The 23,712-nt window shown below is 42.7% G+C and overlaps 1 protein-coding gene across 2 annotated transcripts in view; it reads right to left on the bottom strand.

The window, feature by feature from the left end:
- Positions 1-319: 319 nt before the first annotated feature.
- Positions 320-23,712, bottom strand: part of tubgcp2 (tubulin gamma complex component 2) — a 52,437-nt gene continuing 29,044 nt past the window's right edge. For both annotated transcript variants that reach the window (XM_072491667.1, XM_072491666.1), the window contains 7 exons: positions 22,080-22,252; positions 16,995-17,123; positions 14,774-14,894; positions 9,948-10,091; positions 6,395-6,514; positions 5,311-5,474; positions 320-1,206 (listed from right to left, as the gene is read on the bottom strand). In XM_072491667.1, coding sequence (XP_072347768.1) covers positions 1,107-1,206; positions 5,311-5,474; positions 6,395-6,514; positions 9,948-10,091; positions 14,774-14,894; positions 16,995-17,123; positions 22,080-22,252 — 951 coding nt within the window. In that variant the 3' untranslated portion in view covers positions 320-1,106. The remainder of the gene's footprint in view (positions 1,207-5,310; positions 5,475-6,394; positions 6,515-9,947; positions 10,092-14,773; positions 14,895-16,994; positions 17,124-22,079; positions 22,253-23,712) is intronic.

Raw genomic sequence — 23,712 nt, forward strand, 5'->3', positions numbered from 1 at the left:
GCATCACCGGGCAGGTAGCAAACTGCGACTGTATTCACTGGTTAACTTGTACCAAGACTCATTTTCTCCAAGTCCATCAGGCAAAAGTCATGAGCTGTAACATAGATACATAGCAGATAATGGCACGTAAATGTAGAGAATTTCACTGGCTTCGTAAAAAAGCTGTGGAAACCTCCAATCAGAGCTTGCACTCTAGGTTTTGAATCTCGTTTCGACAAACATGAAAAGGTTGCCTCTGATGACAGTCGAGTTTCGTTTCAGTTCAGTTCCCGAGAGTCCGCACACTTCACTCACTCAAAGACGAAGCACAATGCTACAATTTAGACGTGTTTCATATTGAAAATTTATTACAGACTGTTGATCAGATATACTAAATATAATAAAAATTGAAGTGCAGGGTGTAGATAAAGTGAAATGATTGAAGGCACTATGACTTTAAAATAAAAATCTGAAAATCTCAGCTTTTGAATAAACATACCACCCCATTTACACAGTCCTGCACTCAACGTAACACTTAGAAATTTCAAAACATTACCCTTAGATTCTCCGCTCTTGCCTACTTTCCATTTCATACCTCTCTATCACTCTCTTCAATGAGAAGCAGAGCAGATTCAAGCTCAGCTGCTCCTTACACAGTAGCGACACTGTAATGATTACCAATTGGCCGATTCTCTCTCCCTCTCTTCCCCCCCACCCCACAACTTCTTGCTTCCTTTCCCCAATTACACCTATCTGAGAATAGCAACATAGTCATGAGGAGGGGGACAATCAGGAAGGGACAATGGACTGCTTTGGGTACAAATCTCCTCAGGGGTTAGAATTCACACCAACCCCCCATCGCCCAGCAATATTGAACACAAAAATAACTCCATTTTACTTTTCTGTATCTGACAGCTAGCTGCAAACTAACATAGTATTAACAAAATGGATCTTATTCACAAAAGCTTCAAAATAATCTAATTACATATTTGAAAACTTGGATCGCAGAGTATGGATTTCTGGTAGCCTCAGTTATTACACACCTACATACCAGTCTTGTTTTGCAGTCATTGGACATTATGATGGCAAATCTACAATAAACCACGTCTAGCATTTTATTGAGTGGATCAAGTTGCTCTTGGAACAGTTCCTTGGGGGCCCTGCGATTTACTTCTTTCTGCAGACATGTGTTCAAGGCGCTCGGTGTAAAATCCATTAAAATCTAATCTGCAATGAGAAAACACAACAGTAGTTTAACAGATAAAATTATCCAGAAGGGGGCGGTTTACGGGGATATTTTGGAAGAGGAGAAGGCACCGCTGGAAGGGATCAAGGCAAAGTGGGAGGAAGAGTTGGGAGAGGGTATGGAGGAGGGGTTCTGGTGTGAGGTGCTCCGGAGAGTGAATGCCTCCACCCACCTCATGCACGAGGTTGGGGCTGATACAGCTGAAGGTGGTATGTACAGCACACCTCACAAGGGCAAGGATGAGCCGGCTCTTTGAGGGGGTAGAAGATGTGTGTGAACGTTGCGGGGGGACACAAACCAGTGATCATATGTTTTGGTCCTGTACAAAGCTAGAGGATTACTGGAAGGAGGTTTTTAGGGTAATCTCTAAAGTGGTGCACGTGAAACTGGACCTGGGCTCTCGGGAGGCCATATTCGGGGTGTCGGACAAGTCAGGGTTGGAAAAGGGTGAGGAGACAGATGTTGTTGCCTTCGCCTTGTTGATTGCCCGAAGGTGGATCCTGTTGGGATGGAGACCAACCTCTCCACCATGTGCCCTGGCGTGGCGGGGGGACCTGCTGGAATTCTTGACTCTTGAGAAGGTCAAATTTGAACTGAGGGGAAGGATTGAGGGGTACTTCAATTCATGGGCGTTATTCATTATGCACTTTCGAGAATTTGATTACATCGAACATTAGGTGGTGGGGAGGGGAGAGAGCTGGGAGGGTTGGGGGGAGGGGGACTCTTGTGTTAATGGTGACTATGGGCGATTCCTGATTCCTTTTTGTTATTTGTTTTTCAGCAATCTACGCAATGGAATTCTGATCAGTCCCAAACAAGATTACATTCTGACGGGTGTGTGGTCAAGTTGAAGCATCCTCTACACTCGTATGGAATAACTGGATCAAGGTGACATTAACTCTGCGATGATGTGCAAATACCATACTAGCAGCCTCAGCTTCATGGGGTCAAAACCCCAGATTGCTAGTCACCGTAGACAGCGAGCTTCTTAATTTTTCATTCCGCCACTAGATGGAACACTGTTCTTTGGCAGGGCATCTAATGTGTGGAAAGCAAATTGCTGGTCTCGTTACAATACTCCCTTTTGTCCGTGTTTTGATGTACCGCCTCTGTTATAAATAAGGAGATTCCTGCAGAGCACATAATTCCTTCCTTCTACCCAATAAAAGGAGACTGCATGCTCGCAAACACGCCCGCGAGGAAAATAGGAAGGAAAGCTGGGCGATTTAAAGGGCAATTTTCAAAATGATTAAATCGAAGATGTGCGTTTACCCGCCGATCATGGTTTTCCCAAATTACCAACTCGGGCTTCTCAATCATTGGTTTCACTTGCAGATATTAGGCCAATATCTATAACCACGTGCTCAGTTGCTGGGAATTCCCTCGGGTGGGGGAGGGGTCCTCCAGATTGGCCGGAGTAACTCCAGTGGAAATTGGGCAAGCCTTGTAAAGAGGGATATTACCATTCCTCTGCCAACGTTACAGCAGGTAAAGAGGACAAAGCTGTGGGCAAAAGTGTTTGCAAATGCTGCTTTCACAGGAAGAATGAATGTATTGATCCAAAGCTTTGCGAGAGTTCTGACACCAGTCTGAGACACACAAATGGAGGGCAAAGGATTTTAGCAATTAAACAGTGATTAGGAAAAATAATTACTTTCCAAAGAGTTGTTGGAACATGAAATTCTCTGACACAACCATTGTTGAAGCATAGGCCATAAATTCATTTAAAAGGGAAATACACCTGGGCTTAAAATGATTAGAAAGAAGAATGAGTGTGTGAGAAGGAGACTGGGACTAGCCTGAGTTGTTGATATGCTGCAAAATGCCCGGAAGAATGACCAGCTTCTGTGCTGTCCACTTTCTGTGATTCCATCAATTCCAAGCAGGTAGGAAAGAATTTTGATGTTCACAAAATAAAAACCTAATAAAAACATCCAAAGATGCGTGCAGGTTAGGTGGATTGACCATGATCAATTGGCCCTCAGTGAAAAGGGATGTGCAGGTTAGCTGGGGTTATGGGGTTGGGGGAAGTGGGCCTGGCTGGGGTGCTCTTTTGGAGGGTCGGTTTGGACTCGATGGCCTGAATGGCATCCTGGTGCACTGGAGGGATCCTATGGATTCTCAATGAAATCAGAAACACAAATCAAACAGTGGCTTGTGACACCAAACAGTCTTCGTCACTTGATCAGACTGATTGATTGCTATTTATTGTCACATAAGAACATAAGAACTAGGAGCAGGAGTAGGCCATCTGGCCCCTCGAGCCTGCTCCGCCATTCAATGAGATCATGGCTGATCTTTTGTGGACTCAGCTCCACTTTCCGGCCCGAACACCATAACCCTTAATCCCTTTATTCTTCAAAAAACTATCTATCTTTATCTTAAAAACATTTAATGAAGGAGCCTCTACTGCTTCACTGGGCAAGGAATACCATAGATTCACAACCCTTTGGGTGAAGAAGTTCCTCCTAAACTCAGTCCTAAATCTACTTCCCCTTATTTTGAGGCTATGCCCCCTAGTTCTGCTTTCACCCGCCAGTGGAAACAACCTGCCCGCATCTATCCTCTCGATTCCCTTCATAATCTTATATGTTTCTATAAGATCCCCCCACATCCTTCTAAATTCCAACGAGTACAGTCCCAGTCTACTCAACCTCTCCTCGTAATCCAACCCCTTCAGCTCTGGGATTAACCTAGTGAATCTCCTCTGCACACCCTCCAGTGCCAGTACGTCCTTTCTCAAGTAAGGAGACCAAAACTGAACACAATACTCCAGGTGTGGCCTTACTAACACCTTATACAATTGCAGCATAACCTCCCTAGTCTTAAACTCCATCCCTCTAGCAATGAAGGACAAAATTCCATTTGCCTTCTTAATCACCTGTTGCACCTGAAAACCAACTTTCTGCGACTCATGCACGAGCACACCCAGGTCTCTCTGCACAGCAGCATGTTTTAATATTTTATCATTTAAATAATAATCCCTTTTGCCGTTATTCTTACCAAAATGGATAACCTCACATTTGTCAACATTGTATTCCATCTGCCAGACCCTAGCCCATTCACTTAGCCTGTCCAAATCCCTCTGCAGACTTCCAGTATCCTCTGCACATTTTGCTTTACCACTTATCTTAGTGTCGTCTGCAAACTTGGACACATTGCCCTTGGTCCCCAACTCCAAATCATCTATGTAAATTGTGAACAGTTGTGGGCCCAACACTGATCCCTGAGGGACACCACTAGCTACTGATTGCCAACCAGAGAAACACCCATTAATCCCCACTCTTTGCTTTCTATTAATTAACCAATCCTCTATCCATGCTCCTACTTTCCCCTTAATGCCATGCATCTTTATCTTATGCAACAACCTTTTGTGTGGCACCTTGTCAAAGGCTTTCTGGAAATCCAGATATACCACATCCATTGGCTCCCCGTTATCTACCGCACTGTTAATGTCCTCAAAAAATTCCACTAAATTAGTTAGGCACGACCTGCCCTTTATGAACCCATGCTGCGTCTGTCCAATGGGACAATTTCCATCCAGATGCCTCGCTATTTCTTCCTTGATGAAAGATTCCAGCATCTTCCCTACTACCGAAGTTAAGCTCACTGGCCTATAATTACCCACTTTCTGCCTACCTCCTTTTTTAAACAGTGGTGTCATGTTTGCTAATTTCCAATCCGCCGGGACCACCCCAGAGTCTAGTGAATTTTGGTAAATTATCACTAGTGCATTTGCAATTTCCCTAGCCATCTCTTTTAGCACTCTGGGATGCATTCCATCAGGGCCAGGAGACTTGTCTACCTTTAGCCCCATTAGCTTGCCCATCACTACCTCCTTGGTGATATCAATCCTCTCGAGGTCCTCACCTGTCATAGCCTCATTTCCATCAGTCACTGGCATGTTATTTGTGTCTTCCACTGTGAAGACATGTACTGAAGTACAGTGAAAACGCATGTACTGAAGTACAGTGAAAACGCCTCTCATGTATATGCAGAATAATCAAACCAAAGTGAATCCTGCACCAACAGCACAGCAGTTCTCAAATTCTGTATATAGACAGGATACCTCACCAATAACCTACCTGTATATTATGTTGATCATACTGTGCTCGCAGTCATTTGTACTTGAAATACTTAATCTGTCCAGCAGGTCAAGCAGGTTGGACGAAAAATTGTTGTCAAAGGTGTTGATTGTACTCTCGAATCCGGATGTCGAATGTAGTGCGTCAGCATGCTCCGCTACGAACTGCAGAAACAGTAGAGCCTTTAGAAATGTGTCCGAACAACAATCACTGACCCCACAATCAAACATTGCTGCTTTGATTTTGAATGAAGAAATTGCCAACAAACTCGAGAGAAATTTTAAAAACTAGAGAACTGTATATTTTAAAATTCAACGTTGGTGGGCACAGTGGTTAGCACTGTTGCCTCACAGCGCCAGGGTCCCAGGTTCGATTCCCGGCTTGGGTCACTGTCTGTGCGGAGTCTGCACGTTCTCCTCGTGTCTGCGTGGGTTTCTTCCGGGTGCTCCGGTTTCCTCCCACAAGTCCCGAAAGACGTGCTGTTAGGTGATTTGGACATTCTGAATTCTCCCTCCATGTACCCGAACAGGTGCCAGAATGTGGCGACTAGGGGCTTTTCACAGTAACTTCACTGCAGTGTTAATGTTAGCCTACTTGTGACAATAAAGATTACTTTACTTGAAAAAAAAAGAAAATTGCATTTTTGCTTCCTGTGTCTGCGGCAAGCACCCTCACACATTAAACTCTCCATTCCCCTCCTCCCACCCCCACACTCCCTGCAGGGTGTACTAACCCTAATCCAACAAGAGCACATCCCGCTCATATCAGTGTGAATATTTTTATTTTCTACACCAGCCATCCAGTGATATTGCCAAATTATTGCTGGTGGTTTGTACTGGTAAACAAAAGGCGGATGTGGTTGCCAAATTAATCCGGTAAAGAACAATTTCATTCCAGATGTTGGATTTAAATTGCAATGCCCAAGAACAAGGGGAATGTGTTCTTCTAAAAACACTGCAATTAAATTACAAGAAGCTAAATTTTACACGGTTACTGTATTTTTCGATGCAAAACATTTGTTGTCAGTATGGTACCAAGGTCAGTACGTAGCCAGGAGCAAAACAGAATTAGACAGAATATTTACCTTTTTAGTGAGCCTCTTCTTTTCAGTCTCTTCACTTCGTTCCGACTGAGTTGGTGGACCTTTCATTGTACCATGTACCAGCGAGATCTCACTATCAATCTTGATGCTTTGCGTAAACTTCTGAGAATATAACATTACAGCTTATTGTACTTCAGACAATCCTAAACAAGTCAAAAGTGCTTGATGGAGATAGCAGAGGGCAACTACTCATGATAGGCAACAATTCTGTTCTCATAAATAGTTAGGCTCGGGAGGCAATGGCGCAGAGGAATTGTCCCTGGACTAGTAAACCAGAGACCCAGAGTAATGCTCTGGGGACCCGGGTTCAAATCCCACCACTGCAGATGGTGAAATTTGAATTCAATAAAAATCTAAACAGACCAACATTAAGTACAATGAACAAACCCTGGAATATGGATCCTGGATTTTCCATTATTTGGGAATTGTGTAATTTAGTTTGGAATGGGGAATAAAATGGAGACGTGAAAAATACTGCTGAGGCATCATTCTGATCTCAGATTCTCCACTTGTAGCTCAATGATTAAGGTACATAATATGTGTATTTAACATTTGATCCATTTTAGTGTACTTATAATTGAAAACTAAGGGGCAGCACAGTAGCATTGTGGATAGCACAATTGCTTCACAGCTCCAGGGTCCCAGGTTCGATTCCGGCTTGGGTCACTGTCTGTGCGGAGTCTGCACATCCTCCCTGTGTGTGCGTGGGTTTCCTCCGGGTGCTCCGGTTTCCTCCCACAGTCCAAAGATGTGCAGGTTAGGTGTATTGGCCGTGATAAATTGCCCTTAGTGTCCAAAATTGCCCTTAGTGTTGGGTGGGGGTACTGGGTTATGGGGATAGGGGGGTGGTGTTGACCTTGGGTCGGGTGCTCTTTCCAAGAGCCGGTGCAGACTCGATGGGCCGAATGGCCTCCTTCTGCACTGTAAATTCTATGAAATACAAATTCTATGAAAAACTAACGACATTCGATCTACTGATTCAGTGATGCCACGAACTGGATCCATGGAAAGATCCCTTAGTGTCCAAAAAAAGTTAGGTAGGGTTACTGTGATAGGGTGGAGGCGTGGACTTAGGTAGGGTGCTCTTTCCAAGGGCCGGTGCAGACTTGATGGTCCGAATGGCCCCCTTCTGCACTGTAAATTCTATGATCAGTTGGAAACAAGTTCAAAGGAAGATGACAGATTTTATTTTCTTTGTTGTTCAATTTCTTGTTTGAGTCAATGTTTTATTTCCAAGTATCTTAACACATTTGCCCAAATTCCTGGAGAATTCCTGGTTTGCTGAATAACTAGGTATGATTTTTTTTTTTTTTTAAAGGAATTTTATTGCTAAATCTTGAAGCTTATTGAAGAGAGAGGCAGACCATTCAGCCAATCCTGTCTTAATGTTTTTCTCCATGAGAAAGGGAAAAATCCTGCATTATGGACCTTGTCACGGCCTCAGGACATCCCAGCTAATGAGGTACCTTTGAAAAATAGGTCACTATTGAAATGTAGGAAACGAGACGGCTAATTTGTGATAAATGGCCAGGTAATCACTTTTGATGATAAATAATCTTAATTGTCACAAGAAGGCTTACATTAACACTGTAATGAAGTTACCGTGAAAAGCCACTGGTCGCCACTCCGGCGCCTGTTCGGGTACACTGAGGGAGAAGTTAGAATGTCCAAATTACCTAACAGCACGTCTTTCGGGACTTGTGGGAGGAAACCAGCCCTCTGAAACAGGACCCCAACTGAGCCCGCTCCCCAACCCAAGCCCCATAACCCTACCTAACCTGTATATCCCTGGACACTTATGGGCAGTTTTATCATGGCCAATCCACCTAACCTGCACATCTTTTGGGACTTGTGGGAGGAAACCGGAGCACTTGGAGGGAAACCACGCAGACACGGGGAGAACGTGCAGACTCCACACAGACGGTGACTCAAGCCGGGAATCGAACCTGGGGCCCCGGTGCCGTGAAGCAACAGTGCTAACCACTGTGCTGCCCCCATTGGTTGAAAGATAAATGCTAACCAAGACGTTGGTTAGATGTCCCTGCTCTTCTATGAAATTTGCTGTGGAATAATGTCAAACCGGAAAGATGACACCTCCGTCAGTAGCTTAGAATTTTTCTCTCTCCAAAATTAAAATAAATTCAGCGAGTTAAGGAAATCTGCTAAGTAATATTTTGCAATAAAGCACCGTATATTATTATTTAGTATAATTTACGCTTTAATTTAGGTTGGATCAAACAGCCTCTTCAAAAGAAATTCAGTAATTGAAGGGTGAAAGTTTGCAACCTTCTTCCTTGATGTAGATAGGATACTTTCAAATCTCCAAAATGCATTCCCTCCACCCATTTTCAAATGGGAGGGGAAGCTGCAGAGCTGTGTAACCTTTGATCTGACGGTATAAAAATATGTACATTTCCATTAAGCAAGGGCTAGACAGGTAATGTGCACATTTCGACCCTGTAATACTGAAGCAGAATTACAGCCACACTGTTCCTGCATGCGCACAATAAATATTTGTAATCGATCTAGTGAGGTGGTTGTTTTTTGTTGGCAGAAGATGACAAATAAAAAAAAAAATTAAGATTATAGATGGGTTCTGAGATTAGATTTCAACCATGTGTCAGCACTTGTACCAGGGAATGTTAACGGCTGAAGTTGGACTACCAAAGCGAGGTAATTGGAATCACACTGCTTGCATTTAAAGTGTGCCAGTTTCAACCCTTTTACTGCTAAACCTCCTTGTGACATTTCAAAAGGACAGATTACTGAGGGAAGGATCAAGGCATTTGATCTGCAGTTTCCTAGTGCCCCCAACCAACTGAAAGCCTAGCCTGCCAGCCAATCAGGCTGCCTTCTGCGTAGGAGACCTATCAGATCAACTATGCAGTCAAAGTGCCACAGCATGCACACAAACAGACAGTCTAGCTCAGTGGGCTAGACAGCTGGTTTGAGATGCAGAGCGAGGCCAGCAGGGTGGGTTCAATTCCCGTACCGGCTGAGGCTATCCATGAAGGACCCGCCTTCTCAACCTTACCCCTTGCCTGCACCACCAGTCAGCTCCCGCCTCAAAGTGGAAAGCAGCCTTTGGCGACTTTTCTTTTACAGCAAGCAGAGGATTCATAGAATTTACAGCGCAGAAGGAGGCCATTCGGCCCATCGGGTCTGCACTGGCACTTGGAAAGAGCACCTTACTTAAGCCCATGCCTCCGCCCTACCCCGTAACCCCACCTAACCTTTTGGACACTAGGGGGCAAATTAGCAAGGCCAATCCACCTAACCTGCAGATCTTTGGACTGTGGGAGGAAACCGTAGCACCCGGAGGAAACCCACTCAAACTTCCAGGTTTTGTGACAGAAATGCAAGCTCTCCCACCTGCACAGACTACACTTATGGTTTTAGCTTAAAGCAAAATATCCCTGGCATTGGCAGTCACACGCAGGTTAGTTGATTTGTTCTTTAACCAGATTTAATGAAAATAAATAAGGACAAGAGAACAGAAACCTAGACACACATAAAATGGAATAGAAATGCTTACCTGCATACAGTTAGTAAACATGACACACACTGACATAAGTTTTGAGAAGATTTGCAGCAGCACTGTATTGGTCAGCATACAATCCTTCATACAATTGTCCAGGAAACTGGTGTGGTAGCTCAAAACCTCATCAATGTTGGATGCCTAAAGTGGTGCCAAACAGTTGCAAGAATTATGAGAAGTATTGGTTCATCCCAGGAAACTTCACGCATAAATGTTAGTTAAATACAATTCACCTGGATTATGATTCGAGATGGGGGGGGGGTTAGTGCGGAATGTCACTCCGAAGTGCAAAAACTGTTGCTTAGGTTATAAGAAGCTTTGTTTAGACACACTGAATAGGAAACTTCATACACTCTTAAATTTTATTTAATGGGCGCGTGCAAAGACTTTCCTTGGGAGGTTCGCATGACCGTGGTGAACAGTTTGAGGTGACCTCATATCGACCAGGGTCACCGGGTTTCTGACCATCTTCTGTTGAAGTTAGTGTCCATTCATAAGAACTAGGAGCAGGAGTAGGCCATCGGGCCCCTCGAGCCTGCTCCGCCATTCAATAAGATCATGGCCGATCTTTTGTGGACTCAGCTCCACATACCCGCCCGCTCACCGTAACCTTTTATTCCTTCACTGTTCAAAAATCTATCTATCTTTGCCTTAAAAACATTCAACAAGGTAGCCTCAACTGCTTTACTGGGCAGATAATTCCACAGATTCACAACCCTTTGGGTGAAGAATTTCCTCAACTGTCCTAAATCTGTTTCTCCTTATTTTGAGGCTATACGCCCTAGTTCTAGTTTCACCCACCAATGGAACCTCCCTACTTCTATCTCATCTATTCTGTTCATAATTGTATATGTTTCTATAACATCCCCCCTCATTCTTTTAAATTCCAATGAGTATAGTCCTAGTCTACTCATTTGGGGTAGAATCAGAATAATTATAATCTTTATTAGTGTCACAAGTAGGCTTACATTAACACTGCAATGAAGTTACTGTGAAAATCTCCTTGTCGCCACATTCCAGCGCCTGTTCGGGTACATGGGAGGGAGAATTCAGAATGTTCATTTCACCTAACAAGCACGTCTTTCAGGACTTGTGGGAAGAAACCAGAGCGCCCGGAGGAAACCCACACAGACACAGGGAGAACGTGCAGACTCCGCGCAGACAGTCAGACAGTGACCCAAGCCGGGAATCGAACCTGGGACCGTGGCGCTGTGAACCACTGTGCTGCCGTACCACCCAAATTAGGGTTAATGCTGGGGAGTCAGGCGTGAGAAAGCAATGGACAAGATAAAAGAATTCAGACACTGGGAAGGAGAAAGCAACAGTGAGAGTGCAGATGCCCTTTCCTCCCTCAACCCGCTGATCTGACGAGCAGTCCGCACACTCTGATGGACAATACTGCAGAATGCAACAGCAGCATAGTGGAGGAAGGTCAAGAACAGCCATTCCATTCTGGGTTTCAAGGAGGGCAGCTTTCCCAACTTCACCCTCAAACATGCAAAGCATAACTTCCAGTATCAAGTCATTTGTCTAATCAGAATTCATCACATACATAAAAAAAGGTGAAGAATTAAACCTGTCACTAGTAATGTATGGCTGTATGGGATATTCTTACTTAGCATTCACATGTTCCGTTACAAGGACAATGACTGCTTGACAATTTTCATGTGTGTTTATGACCAGCTGCATGTGAGGAGTATGTGTAATCAGCAGGAAGCGACTCTCTCAGACTAGTATTACTAGTTTTACAACCAAACCAATTTCAAAATCCATTTCCAGAGGAGCAGTCACATCACTGACGACATGTCAGTCATTCTCTTCAGTCATTCACGGGATGTGGGCGTTGCTGGCTAGGCCAGCATTTATTGCCCACGCCTAATTGCCCTTGAGAAGATGGTACTGAGCTGGCTTATTGGACCACTGCAGTCCATGAGTAAATACACCTACAGTGCCGTTATGGAAGGGGACAGTGAAGGAACGGCAATTTATTTCCAAGTCAGGATGGTGAGTGACTTGGAAAGGAAATTCCAGGTGCTGGTGTTCCCATGCATCTGTTTGTCCTTCTGGATGGTAGAGGGTTGAAGATGTTGTCTAAGGAGCCTTGGTGAGTTCCTGCAGTGCATCTTGTAGATGGTACACACTGCTGCTATGGAGATATCATAAACTAGTAGATGGTACACACTGCTGCTATGGAGATATCATAAACTATGTAAATCAAACGTTATTCTATTTAGCTTATTTAAAAACAAACTTTGCTGAACCAAAGAATAACCGCCACAAGTCACCTGACAACCGGAATTGTAAGGTGACCACTTAGGCACTGGAGACATGCCCTGACATGTGAGATTACACATCTGGGACTCTCAAAGTCCATTTCAAAGGGGAACTATTGAAAGGAAACGGATGTCATTTGCATCTTTGTAAGATTACCCAGAACAGGGTGATCAATCTGGACGACAATTCTTTTCGAGGCTAATGACTGGGACATTAATAAGCCAGAAAACAAACGCCAGATAAATATCACTTTATGAAATCATGTGTGCAGGGAGGAGGTCACATGACTCAAATGAGCATTTTGAAATCTCTATTCAAGTTTAGAACTCAGAAGCTGTTCATTACCACAGAGAAACCGTAAGTGGCTAAAAGGTATAGGGGATCCTTTGCTTTGTAAGTGGAGACGTTGAGTACAAATCAAGGAAGCTTTGACAAACCTTTATACAACTTTGGTTCAGCCTCAACTGGAGAACTGCATCCAGTTCTGGGCACCACGCAAACTTCAGGAAAATGTGACGACTTTAGGGAGGATGCAGAGTAGATTTATGAAAATGGTTCCAGGGATAAGGAACTACAATCACATAGATAGATTGGAGAAGCTAGGATTAGAATATCTACAGTGCAGGAGACCATTCGGCCCAACAGGTCTGCACTGACCCTCTGATAGAGCACCCCACCTCGGCGCACTCCACCGCCCTACACCTGTAACGCCACCTAACCTGCACATCTTTGGACACTTGAGGGGCGATATTAGCACTGCAGGAGGAAACCGGAGCACTCGGGGGAAATCCATACAGGCACGGGGAGGAAATGCAAACTCCACACAGAAAGTCACCCAAGGCTGGAATTGAACCTGGGTCCCTGGCGCTGTGAGGTAGCAGTGCCACCATGCTTTTCTCCTTAAAGTGGATCATAGAATTTACAGTGTAGGAGGTCATTTGGCCCATCGAGTCTGCACTGGCCCTTGGCATGAGCACCCCACTTAAGCCCACACTTTCAACCTATCCCCGTAACCCCACCAACCTTTTTGGACACCAAGGGCCATTTAGCAAGGCCAATCCGCCCAACCTGCATGTTTTTGGACTGTGGGAGGAAACCGGAGCACCTGGAGGAAATCTAGGCAGAGATGGGGAGAACGTGCAAGCTCCACACAGACAGTGACCCAAGCCAGGAAGCGAATCTAGGACCCTGGAGCTGCGAAGCAACAGTGCTAACCACTGTAGGTTGAGAGGAGATGCAAACGGTGTTCAAAATAATGAACGGTCTGAGCTAAATAAATTGAGAAAAAACATACCCATTGGTAGAAGGGTTGAGACCAGGTGACAGCTATTTAAGGTGATTGACAAAAGGTATTTTGTAAGCAGCGAGTGGAATGCGTGGGGAAGCGGATATAAACACCTGAAGAGAAGAAATCTGCAGGCTGCGATAAAGGGCAGGGCAGTGGGAGCAGTTGTGTTGTTCCTGCTGACAGCCAGCATGGACATGACGAAACAAATGGCCTCATCACTGTGATTTCCCCCCCCCCATACATCTGTGGCAAATACCATCTTCAAATCCTTTCATGGTCTGTACGGAACAAGAACTATCCTGTATTTCTGGGCACCAATGACCAATTTCCTTCCTTCAATCTATCATGTACAAAATACCCTCTCCAGTCACAGCACAAGCACAGTGGCCATGTTTCAAGAGAACAAGCGATAAGCTGGGTTCCAGTCACAATCTTTAATGGGTCAGACTTAAGATGCCTAAAGTCACACAAAGGAATCGTTGGGTTCTAAGCCACAATCTGGGCAGAAGTCACTTTGTTTTAACTGAACAACAATATTGTAAAACTGGGAATTGAGTTTTCTGGAGCCAATCATACATACAAAGCATCTTCAACCCAAACTGTTCCATCCTTACTACTGCCCATAATTGGGCAATGACAAGGAACTCGACAAGCATAACAATAATTTCAATGTGAAATTATTCAAGATATATCTCTATTTCAAATACTTCCATTTATAAATATTGGAGATTGTGCACTGCAGCCACAATTAACAAGAGCATAAATAACTCTGCAATCTTGTCCTTAAAACATTTTAATGAGTACCATAAGACTACATGACAAAAATATGGTTAGCGCACATTTTGATTTAATTATCTGTCTCTGCAGTAATGTCTTCCACATTTAGGTTACGATTCCTTCGTTTTTTTCCCCCCCTATTATTGCCAAAAGGTTTACGTGAGGTTAGTCAGTAGAGAAAACAAAACGAATTCAGAGTATTCATTAAAACTAAATGCTTTTAACAGCAGGTAATTTATATTTGCTTAATGTAATTTGGTTCATGATTACAGCCAAAAAGAAATGCTGAGCTAATCTTTTCCACATTGACCAAGTTAAAAGCGGCACAGCACAGAGTACAGTAACAACTGTCCGGGAGACATTAAGTTTGGCAATATTTTGTACATTAGAATAGTTTGAGCAAAGTACGAGACAGAAATGAGGCACCATTAAGACTCCTGTAAATGGTTTTCCAGCTAATTTGAATTTTTTTCTCCTTACTTACGGATTTTAGGTTATTTTCCATGACGTGCCAATTCGGCTCCATGACCTCAAACATCATGTAGTACTGAATGTTCTGCACAAAATTCAGCATTCGCTGTCTCAAAGTGAAAGCTGCAGCAAGCCTAATGGATAAAGCAAGGGATGGTGAACGTCAGGAACCTGAAGTATTAAAAACAAACCTGCAAATAAAACTTGCAGACTCGGAAGAAAAAGGTGGCAGGCTGAGAAGACTGTTTTCCTCCACAGCTTCCTCACAATAGAATGTTGTGCACCATTTACAAAACCATCTTTATCTCAACTTAAAATGGCTTTTCTACCCCCCCCCACCACTCAATTCTCTTCCTCACAAAGTCCAGAGTCAAACGTCCTCATAAATAAATGATCCGAAACCACATCCAGGTGGAATAAACCTTGGGCTCAGTGGCAGCATTCCCACTCGAGTTAAAAGGTTACGGATTTGGGCCCTACTTCAGATTGTATCAGTGAGAAGCGATGAGAACTCTGGTTGTCTCGGAATACCAGGCTGACATCTAGCAGGTCATTTGTGTCCGAGGGGAACAGAGTGGCTTCACTCCAGCAAGCAGGAGGCCAGAGCTCCAGTATTCAAATAGTGGATGGGTAACCAACATGGCGCTCAACATTCCCACCTTGTATCTAGCTAGTTGTCCTGGTTAGAGCGAGGTGTCTGACTAAAGACATGTCCAAGCTTGATGGGACTTTAGATATGGTAATGGTTGCCTCGTTCAGTTTGACAAGAAAGGGAGTAAGAGCATGACATTCAAATTAACATTTGTTTCATAGAATCCCGACACTGCAGAAGGAGGCCATTCAGCCCATCGGGTCTGCACCGACACTTCAAAAGACCACCCAACTAGGCCCAATCCCCCACCCTATCCCTGTAACCCCATCCAACCATTGGACACAATGGGGCAATTTATCATGGCCAATCCACCTAACCTGCACATCTCTGGACTGTGGGGGGGAAACTGGAGGAAACCCACACAGACACGGGGAGAAAGTGCAAACTCCACACAGACAGGAACCAGAGGTCGGAATCAAACCTGAATCCCCGGCGCTGTGAGGCAGCAGTGCTAACCACCATGCCGTCCCTATTGACATTAATTCAGAATTCACGTTTTCATAAAAGCAGTGTTACAGTACAGACCGTTTAACGGTTAAAATGCTTTTGAGGAATAGATATTTTGCATTTTAGGTTTCAAATGTTTAGAAGTTGTTTGAGTAGCTGGGAGTAATTCACATCACAAATACATATTTCGACATTCTGACCAACTTCAATTTAAAAAAGGATTGAATAAACATGGTTATCATCAAGAATAAGTAGGCAACAATATCGCAAAACAAAAAAAAAAACCCCAGCATGACAGCTTAAATTGAACACTCGCCCAATTATACGTCTCAGAAGAATTTGGTCAGACATTTACTTGAGGTTTTGCCCAACCTGCTGCCGAAATGATGGCAAGCGACCGGGGTCAACCCAGGGAAATTTCCAGTCTGTTTGTGTGCGATATGAAGCTTGAACCACACCTTTATATTTTGTACAGATGGCGTTGATGGAGCTCATTAAATATTTTGGGTGGATAAATGCCACAAGGTTTCTCGATTTACAAAAAACATCTGCTGAATGGAATTCTCATGCAAGAACTGCAATTTTCAAGCTTGGCTTCAATCAGCTAGTGCGTTTACTTTATTCAAACTTGCTAACTAGTGATTCATGTAATATTTAAACAAAGTGGCCAAAAAAGCTCAAGTAGCATTTTGATTTGTATCTTCTTGCCCCATGCTCTTCTGACGAGCTAAACCGCATATTTAACATCTTCCATATTTATAGATAAAGTGCATTTTAAAGGACAGTTTTCTCACAATAAAAGCATTATTGTTCAGAGTACTCACTGATCGCGTGAGCTCACACTCTAATTCTGGGCGTGTTACACAAATCGTAATTCCATTTGGCCTTAAAATGATGCTGCCCTTACTTGAGCAATATTGTTCATTTCGGGAAGAAATCTGGCACCGCAGCCAAATGCAAAAGGATCCAAACATTTGGAAATTGGATTATGACCCTGCACGCCCACGGGCATAGGCTCACAACTGTGGGAAAATCACAGTTCTAGTAGCGATGCTATAATGCAGTAAAGATTGCGAATGCATGGTCAACTTTTTTCAGTATACTGTATAACACTGTTCCAAAATATCATACTCACCATTTTGCAGAGTGTAATGAATACTGTTTTGCAACTTTATTACTGATCCACACATTACACAGCTGCCGTTCCACATGCTTGCAGTAAAACATATGTCTGAAGAGCATTTGATACCTAGTTAAAGCTTTCCTATTGAGAAGAAATAAATGAATAGTGAGCTTACAGAAATACAACTCGAGAACTGGAAATAAGATCTTTATGGGCAGCATACATTGGAACAACTACATGAAGCCTCCTTTGCACAGAAGTCTGGAATGCACCCACGGCATTGCATTTTCAAAGCGTATGTATATAATTTTACTCTGTGGTAATAGTGCGATCCAAACAGACCCACTGTTAAAAAGCATGTTTAGTTAGTTTTGCTAATGCTATCTAGCATTTTTCCACACAAAATAATTTTATGGAAAATTGGAGAAATCATCTACGGTCTAATAGGCCATAATGAGGGCCCTCTCTAGCATTTGCGAAAGCGTCTGATGTAACGTTAAAGTTACAATTCACCATAAAGTTAATACTTCTGGCTGTCAGTACTTAACATTTGAGCTTATTCAATCTTTGAATATTGGGTCACCTTCATGTACAAAATAAATAGTCTTCCACCATATAGGAGAAACGAGAAATTTGGGATATTCTCCCTTTTAAAGGAATTCATTTGTTCATTCCAAGGCCATTTCAGCTTCAACTCCATCGGATATAGAAGCCTTGGCTAGGCCACACCTTGGCCACGGGCGGCAGCAGGGCAATAATGACAGGAGGTCAAACATGACAAGCTGTGCGTGTCTGAGAGAAGAACTGGAGGCAAGAGGGGAAATCTTTATTGAGAGGCTCAATTGGATTCACAGAATGAGGGACTGTCCCTTACTTACTGCATGTAATGTAACATTCTTCCTCATCCATTCACTCACTTGTCCTCCACCCAACAAGTCAATTATGGCAAACACACAAAACAAAACCTTGGGAAGTAGGAAAACAACATTAAAGACCAGCTTGGAGTGGAGCGCTTTCTAGTTTCAGCTGTCAGGTCAAAACACTAATGCTTAAATGAAATCAGGTTAGTTATTCTGCAAATAGCATTAAGATAAGCTTTCCATATATTAATCATCCCTCTGTTGGAATAGTTTCTAACTTTCTCCTCAGTTCTTGATCAACAATGAATGGCAGAGATATATATTCTGCATCTTTAACAGTCAAAAATTAATTCAATGCTTGAGGCACTTTGAGAAGCTTCGGACGCATGATGAGTCCGATGCAAGTATTTACTTTATCAATCCAATTTCCTAATCACTGCTCTGTGATGGTTTTTGCTACGAGCAAAATGAAAAGCTCCCTAGATTGCTGCTATGCTTACATTTTTTGTTGGTGTAAAGGATTAGTGAACCACGTGCATTGGTGCAGATCCCACTTCATCTCGTTCAATATTAAGTTAAAGCAGCCAAGATATACTTTTGAATACAAAATATAAAAATCCTAAGACGACAAATGTGAAATGCATCGAACACAAGCTTATTTCATAAGAGATTCAAATTTCAGAGAGGCATTTGCTGCCAAGCTTCCTAGGTCCCTTTAACGACCCTGAATTCCACTGTGTATCTGCCAACAGAATTTTTTGCCAAGCAGATGATTGCTGGCATATGAATTTTCAGTCAGTCAGCTGACAGATTCTGCCTGGAAATCAGTCAGAAAGCTGAAATGTCACAGCATAATGGGTTGCGGTCACAAAAAAAATCCTGGAAACAGTTTGTGAATCTTTTCCACTGACATGGTTTTATTTTTAAAAAAACGATGAAGATGGTAATAAAACATCCAAATACCACTGTAACAAGAAGTTACAGACTTCCACACTACTTGGTGATTATGAAAAATTTAGGAATTCGTGGAAGTACCTTTGAGATCAGAGTTAATCTACATCCGAAATAGTGTGTGCTTTCTTTTCAAATCCCTAAACGTTGCTCAGCTATACTTCACTTTGCAATCCATAATTCCTGCATCGAGATGCGGAGTGGGTGGCGCACCTCAATCTACCATGATGTCCTTATTTTTTTTTTAACAGCAGGTTTCACAATATTGTGGTTGCAGATACCAATGTTAAAATGAGCAAAGTACTGCGGATGCTGGAATCCGAAATAAGAACAGAGGATGCTGAAAAAATCCAACAGGTCTGGCAACATCTGTAGGTAGAGAAAGCAGAGTTAACATTTCAAGTCTGTTTGACTCCCCATCAGGATTGAGAGTCAAACGGGCTCGAAACGTTAACCCCGTTTCCCTCTCTCCACAGATGCTGCCTGACCTGCTGAGGTTTTCCAGCGTTCTCCGTTCTTGTTTCACTTAAATATTCAATTAGCTAACTTATCCCAGACAATGTGTGTTCACCTTTCCATTCATGTTGGAGTCTACGATAATAGAGCCTAACCCTAGAAAAATAATCTACAATTCTGTTGTCTGTGACAGCCCCATGGTCGAAAGAATTCCTGCTTAAAAACACGTAGATCTGCTCTATTCTTTGCTACTTTTAGGAGTTCAAACATTGCTTAACATAAAGAGCAACTGGGAATTCTGCTCGTATGTTTTTAAGTCCCACATTCTGCTAGAATCAAGGATCCATTATCCCAAGATATTAGAAATGCAAATTCTTTTTTACAATTGTATATATTGTCAATTATTTCTCGGGCTGTTTAATATCTTACTGTTGTGAATTATTTAAATATGAACAAATTTGACTAGTTATTTTGGAATGTGCAGAGCATATATATGTTCCATCATTAAGTAGACTACATATTAGAAACCCTGCTTAATTCCATGGTGCAGTTTACTGTAATCAGGACTAATTGATTGAGATGGGAGGACGGGGGAAAATGTCACTGGACTAGCAACACAAGAGGCCCAGGCTAATGCTCTGGGGACATGCTCGTCCCACACCGTAGCTGGAATAAATAGCTAAATCTGGACATTATAAGTCTGGTCTCAGTAATGGTGACCATTAAGCTACTGATTGTTGTAAAAACCCAGCTGGCTCACCGATGTCCTTTAGGGAAGGAAATCTGCTGCCCTTACCCAGTCTGGCCTATACGAGACTCCAGGCTATTGGTTGGCTAACCGTGCACTGAAATGGCCCAGTAAGTCATTCGTTCAAGGGCAGTTAGGGACGGGCAATAAATGCTGGCCCAGGCAGCGACACCCACATCCCATAATAGAAGTTAAAAAAAAACAACTTTGGACCAATTATGAAATCTCAAATCAAGTTTCACAAATGTGAAAGCATGCAAAATTGGGCAACTCAAAATACACTTGAGGAGATTTGGGAGCACTGTACTTAACCCCATTCCTTTCTAAAACAGGAAACTCTGGGTGGCACAGTGGTTAGCATTGCTGCCTCACAGCACCGAGGACAAGGGTTGGATCACGTGCCTGGTTCACTGTCCATTCTCCCAGTGTCTGCGTGGGTCTAAACCCCATGCCCCTAAAGATGCGCAGAGTAGGTGGATTGGCCACACTAAATTGCCCCTTAATTGGGAAAAAATAATTGGGTACTCTAAATTGAAACAAAACAGGAAAACTCTTTTACTATTGCGTGCCCTTATATTCAATTTTAGAAGTGACAATCTCAACAAATTCAAATGACACCCTGCTTTGGGTCTTCAACTTAAAATGTTTCCCAACAGAACATAGCAAGCTATTCATGCAACATTATATTAAAGTCATTCCAGCAACATTCGCAGTAGCAGTCTTAATAGTTTTGATGATCTTCAGATTCATCTTTTTCACTCGAAATACAAGATTTTCTTCAGCATTTTTATCATTAATTTCTACAGCAGGGTGAAAGAAATTGAAAGAAGTTGTATCCATAAAGTAGTTTATCAGATCTTCAAGCTTTGCCAAAGCACCTCTCAACTAGATTACCCGTAATCAGTTATGTGGGAAAACATAGCAGCTAAATATGTGTACAGGAACATCCCACAAACAGCGAACAAAGAATTAACCAATGAATTTAATTTTTGTATCGTGTCCCCTGAGGGTGAAATGCTGGACGTGACAAGTGGAGAATTCCGCGATCATTTTTGAGCATGAAAGTGATAGCCAATGTCCACATGCGAGTTGGCAGATTGGATCTCTGTTGAACGCATCACCTGAAAGGTGGCACCTCCAACATGGCAGTACCTCCTCATCAATGCCGTATGAGGAGAGATTATTGAACAGTTTAGGCCTATACTCTCTGGAGTTTAGAAGAATGAGGGGAGGTCACATTGAGGTATACAAGATGCTAAAAGGTATGGATAAAGTAGACGTGGAGCTGATGCTCCCTCTTGTGGGGCATTCTAAAACGAGAGGTAATAAGAATAAGAGGTAGCAAATTTAAAACAGATTTGAGGGAAAACTATTTCTCCAAAAGGGTTGTTGAATCTGCGGAATTCGCTACCCCAGAGTGCAGTGGATGCAGGCACAGTGAGTAAATTTGAGGAGTTAGACAGATTTTTAATTGGTAACGGGTTGAAGGGTTATGGAGAACGGGCAGGACGGTGGAGTTGAGGCCAGGATGGGATCAGCCATGATCACATTGAGGGCGTTAGGCTCGGGAGGCTAAATTGCCTACTCCCGGTCCGAGGTCATGTATTCTAGGGAGGAGATGCTGTGGCTGATTTTGCAATCCAGTTCTTGGCCTGTCGCATTGTAGGTAACAGATGAGGAACATATCAGCCATGATAGAATAGCAGAGCAGACTCGGTGGGGTGAATGACCTAATTCTGCTCCTATATCCTATGAACTTATGAAAAGTTGCCAATCTAGCTTTTCTGCACAAACATATGGAGGGTCTTGAACCTACAAGCCTGATTCAAAGCAAGAGCATTACAAGCTGAGCCACAGCGTTACTAATCACCTTCGTTCAGTTGGTGAGCAGCGTTTTGCAAAGCTGCCGTGAAGCTCTAGAAATTAAGTTATATTCTAAGGAAGCGCTTAAGTCGCCATCATCACCAGAGATCCTCATTTCCTTGATCAGCTGATGTCGGTGCCCCAACCAAACAAGTAAGCTAAACAAGGGCTTTTCTGGTAGATTTGCATGCTGCATTGTATCTAGACAAGGCCAATTACCTATTTATAATCAACGAAAGTGGCCACTTCACAACATAATCAAAGGAGAAAGCTTCCAGGCCACTAAGAGCAATCTCTGTTGGATCTGCATTGATGATATCCTTTTCCAGTTTGGTTTCAATAGCCAGAACCCGCAGGAGCTGAGTGATGAGGTCATGGGGCATAAGATTAATCTGCAGAGGAATAAAATCATTACTTAGTTTCATTTACCAGATCAAAAGTAGCATCAATGATGCAAAGAGTTGACAGAGGCAGTTATTTATCGGTTAATGCAGCTGTATAATAATATAGTTTTAGTAATAGTTTAGACGACTGAATGATTAAATGCTTTGGAAAATGCGCACAAGTACAGCAGATCTTAAATAGCTAGGCAGAATCTATATATATATATTTAAGAAATAATTAGACATTTATTTGATTCCTTTGTTATTTACAGCACATACTTTAACATGTGATCGAAGGTCGAGAGAGACTTTGGACTCCAGAAAGTCCATTAAAGAGTGAGAAATTTGCAATACAGCCATCAGCTTGCGGAGGAGGGAGGGAATAACTTAATTAATTGTTACGCCACCCAGTTCATTCCGTTACATTTGTGAGTCATAAAAACAGGTCGCTCAGCCTTTAAGTCTGCGCTGTTTTCCTCCAAGAGGCACCTCTCTGCTCAATTCATTCAGAATTCCTTTTTAATCCAAGCAATGGGCAAAGTTTCTTCAAATAACTTCTGGACTCTACAAGGAATTCGACATGCTAATCCCGTGTTTTAAAAAAAAATGTTCTGATCGTGTTACATTTATGTTGTTCCCCAGTCAGTTGTCCATCACAACCCTTCGTAAATATCAAAAAAAACCTTCAGGTCACTCTCTCACCTCTCAGCCCTCATGAAAAATACTCCTTTGCTTCTCATTTTTCCCCATCAACTTGTAATCCTCATCCCGGTGAACACACTAAATAGTTTACGCTGATCCTTTTCAATGTCCTGCTTAAAATTGGGCATTAAAACTGCACACCTCACTCCCACCATTCTTCAACCACTTGTAAAAGACCATCATCAGCCTCTTACATTCTTTGCATCTAAATTCAAAAAGAATCAAGAGTTCTATTTCTTTTTATGGCTTTTTTTTACTTGTGGGTCGCCCTGAAAGGCCTGGGTATTTGCACGTCCAGGACCCTCTGCTGCAGTTCTCCATTTAGAATTTAACAAACTCAGATACATTCCCTTTCGCTACATTCCCTTTCGCTATTCGGAAGTACGAAATGTACTCTTCGGGACTTTAACATCGAACTACATCAGTCACAATCTAAAAAGATGGGCAGATATTTGTCCTTCTGCAGTTCTACATAATCCTCATCACAATTTGTCATAGATCCTATTCGGTATCAGGCAATATCAATGTTGTTTCCTTGATCTCTAGATCCAAAATACAAGTGGCCCCATAACCCATGCGGAACATAGCTTTTCATATCCCAGGCAGAAAAATGTATTTCTTTCAGAACCCTTTGATTTCAGTCCTAAATACAGAAACTAATGCCCCAAACATTGATTTGTTTTTATTTGAAATGAAAATCGCTGTCACGAGTACGCTTCAAATGAAGTTACTGTGAAAAGCCCCCAGTCGCCACATTCCGGCGCCTG

This window comes from Scyliorhinus torazame, chromosome 28 (assembly GCF_047496885.1).
Source record: "Scyliorhinus torazame isolate Kashiwa2021f chromosome 28, sScyTor2.1, whole genome shotgun sequence".
In the NCBI taxonomy this organism is placed as follows: Eukaryota; Metazoa; Chordata; class Chondrichthyes; order Carcharhiniformes; family Scyliorhinidae; genus Scyliorhinus; species Scyliorhinus torazame.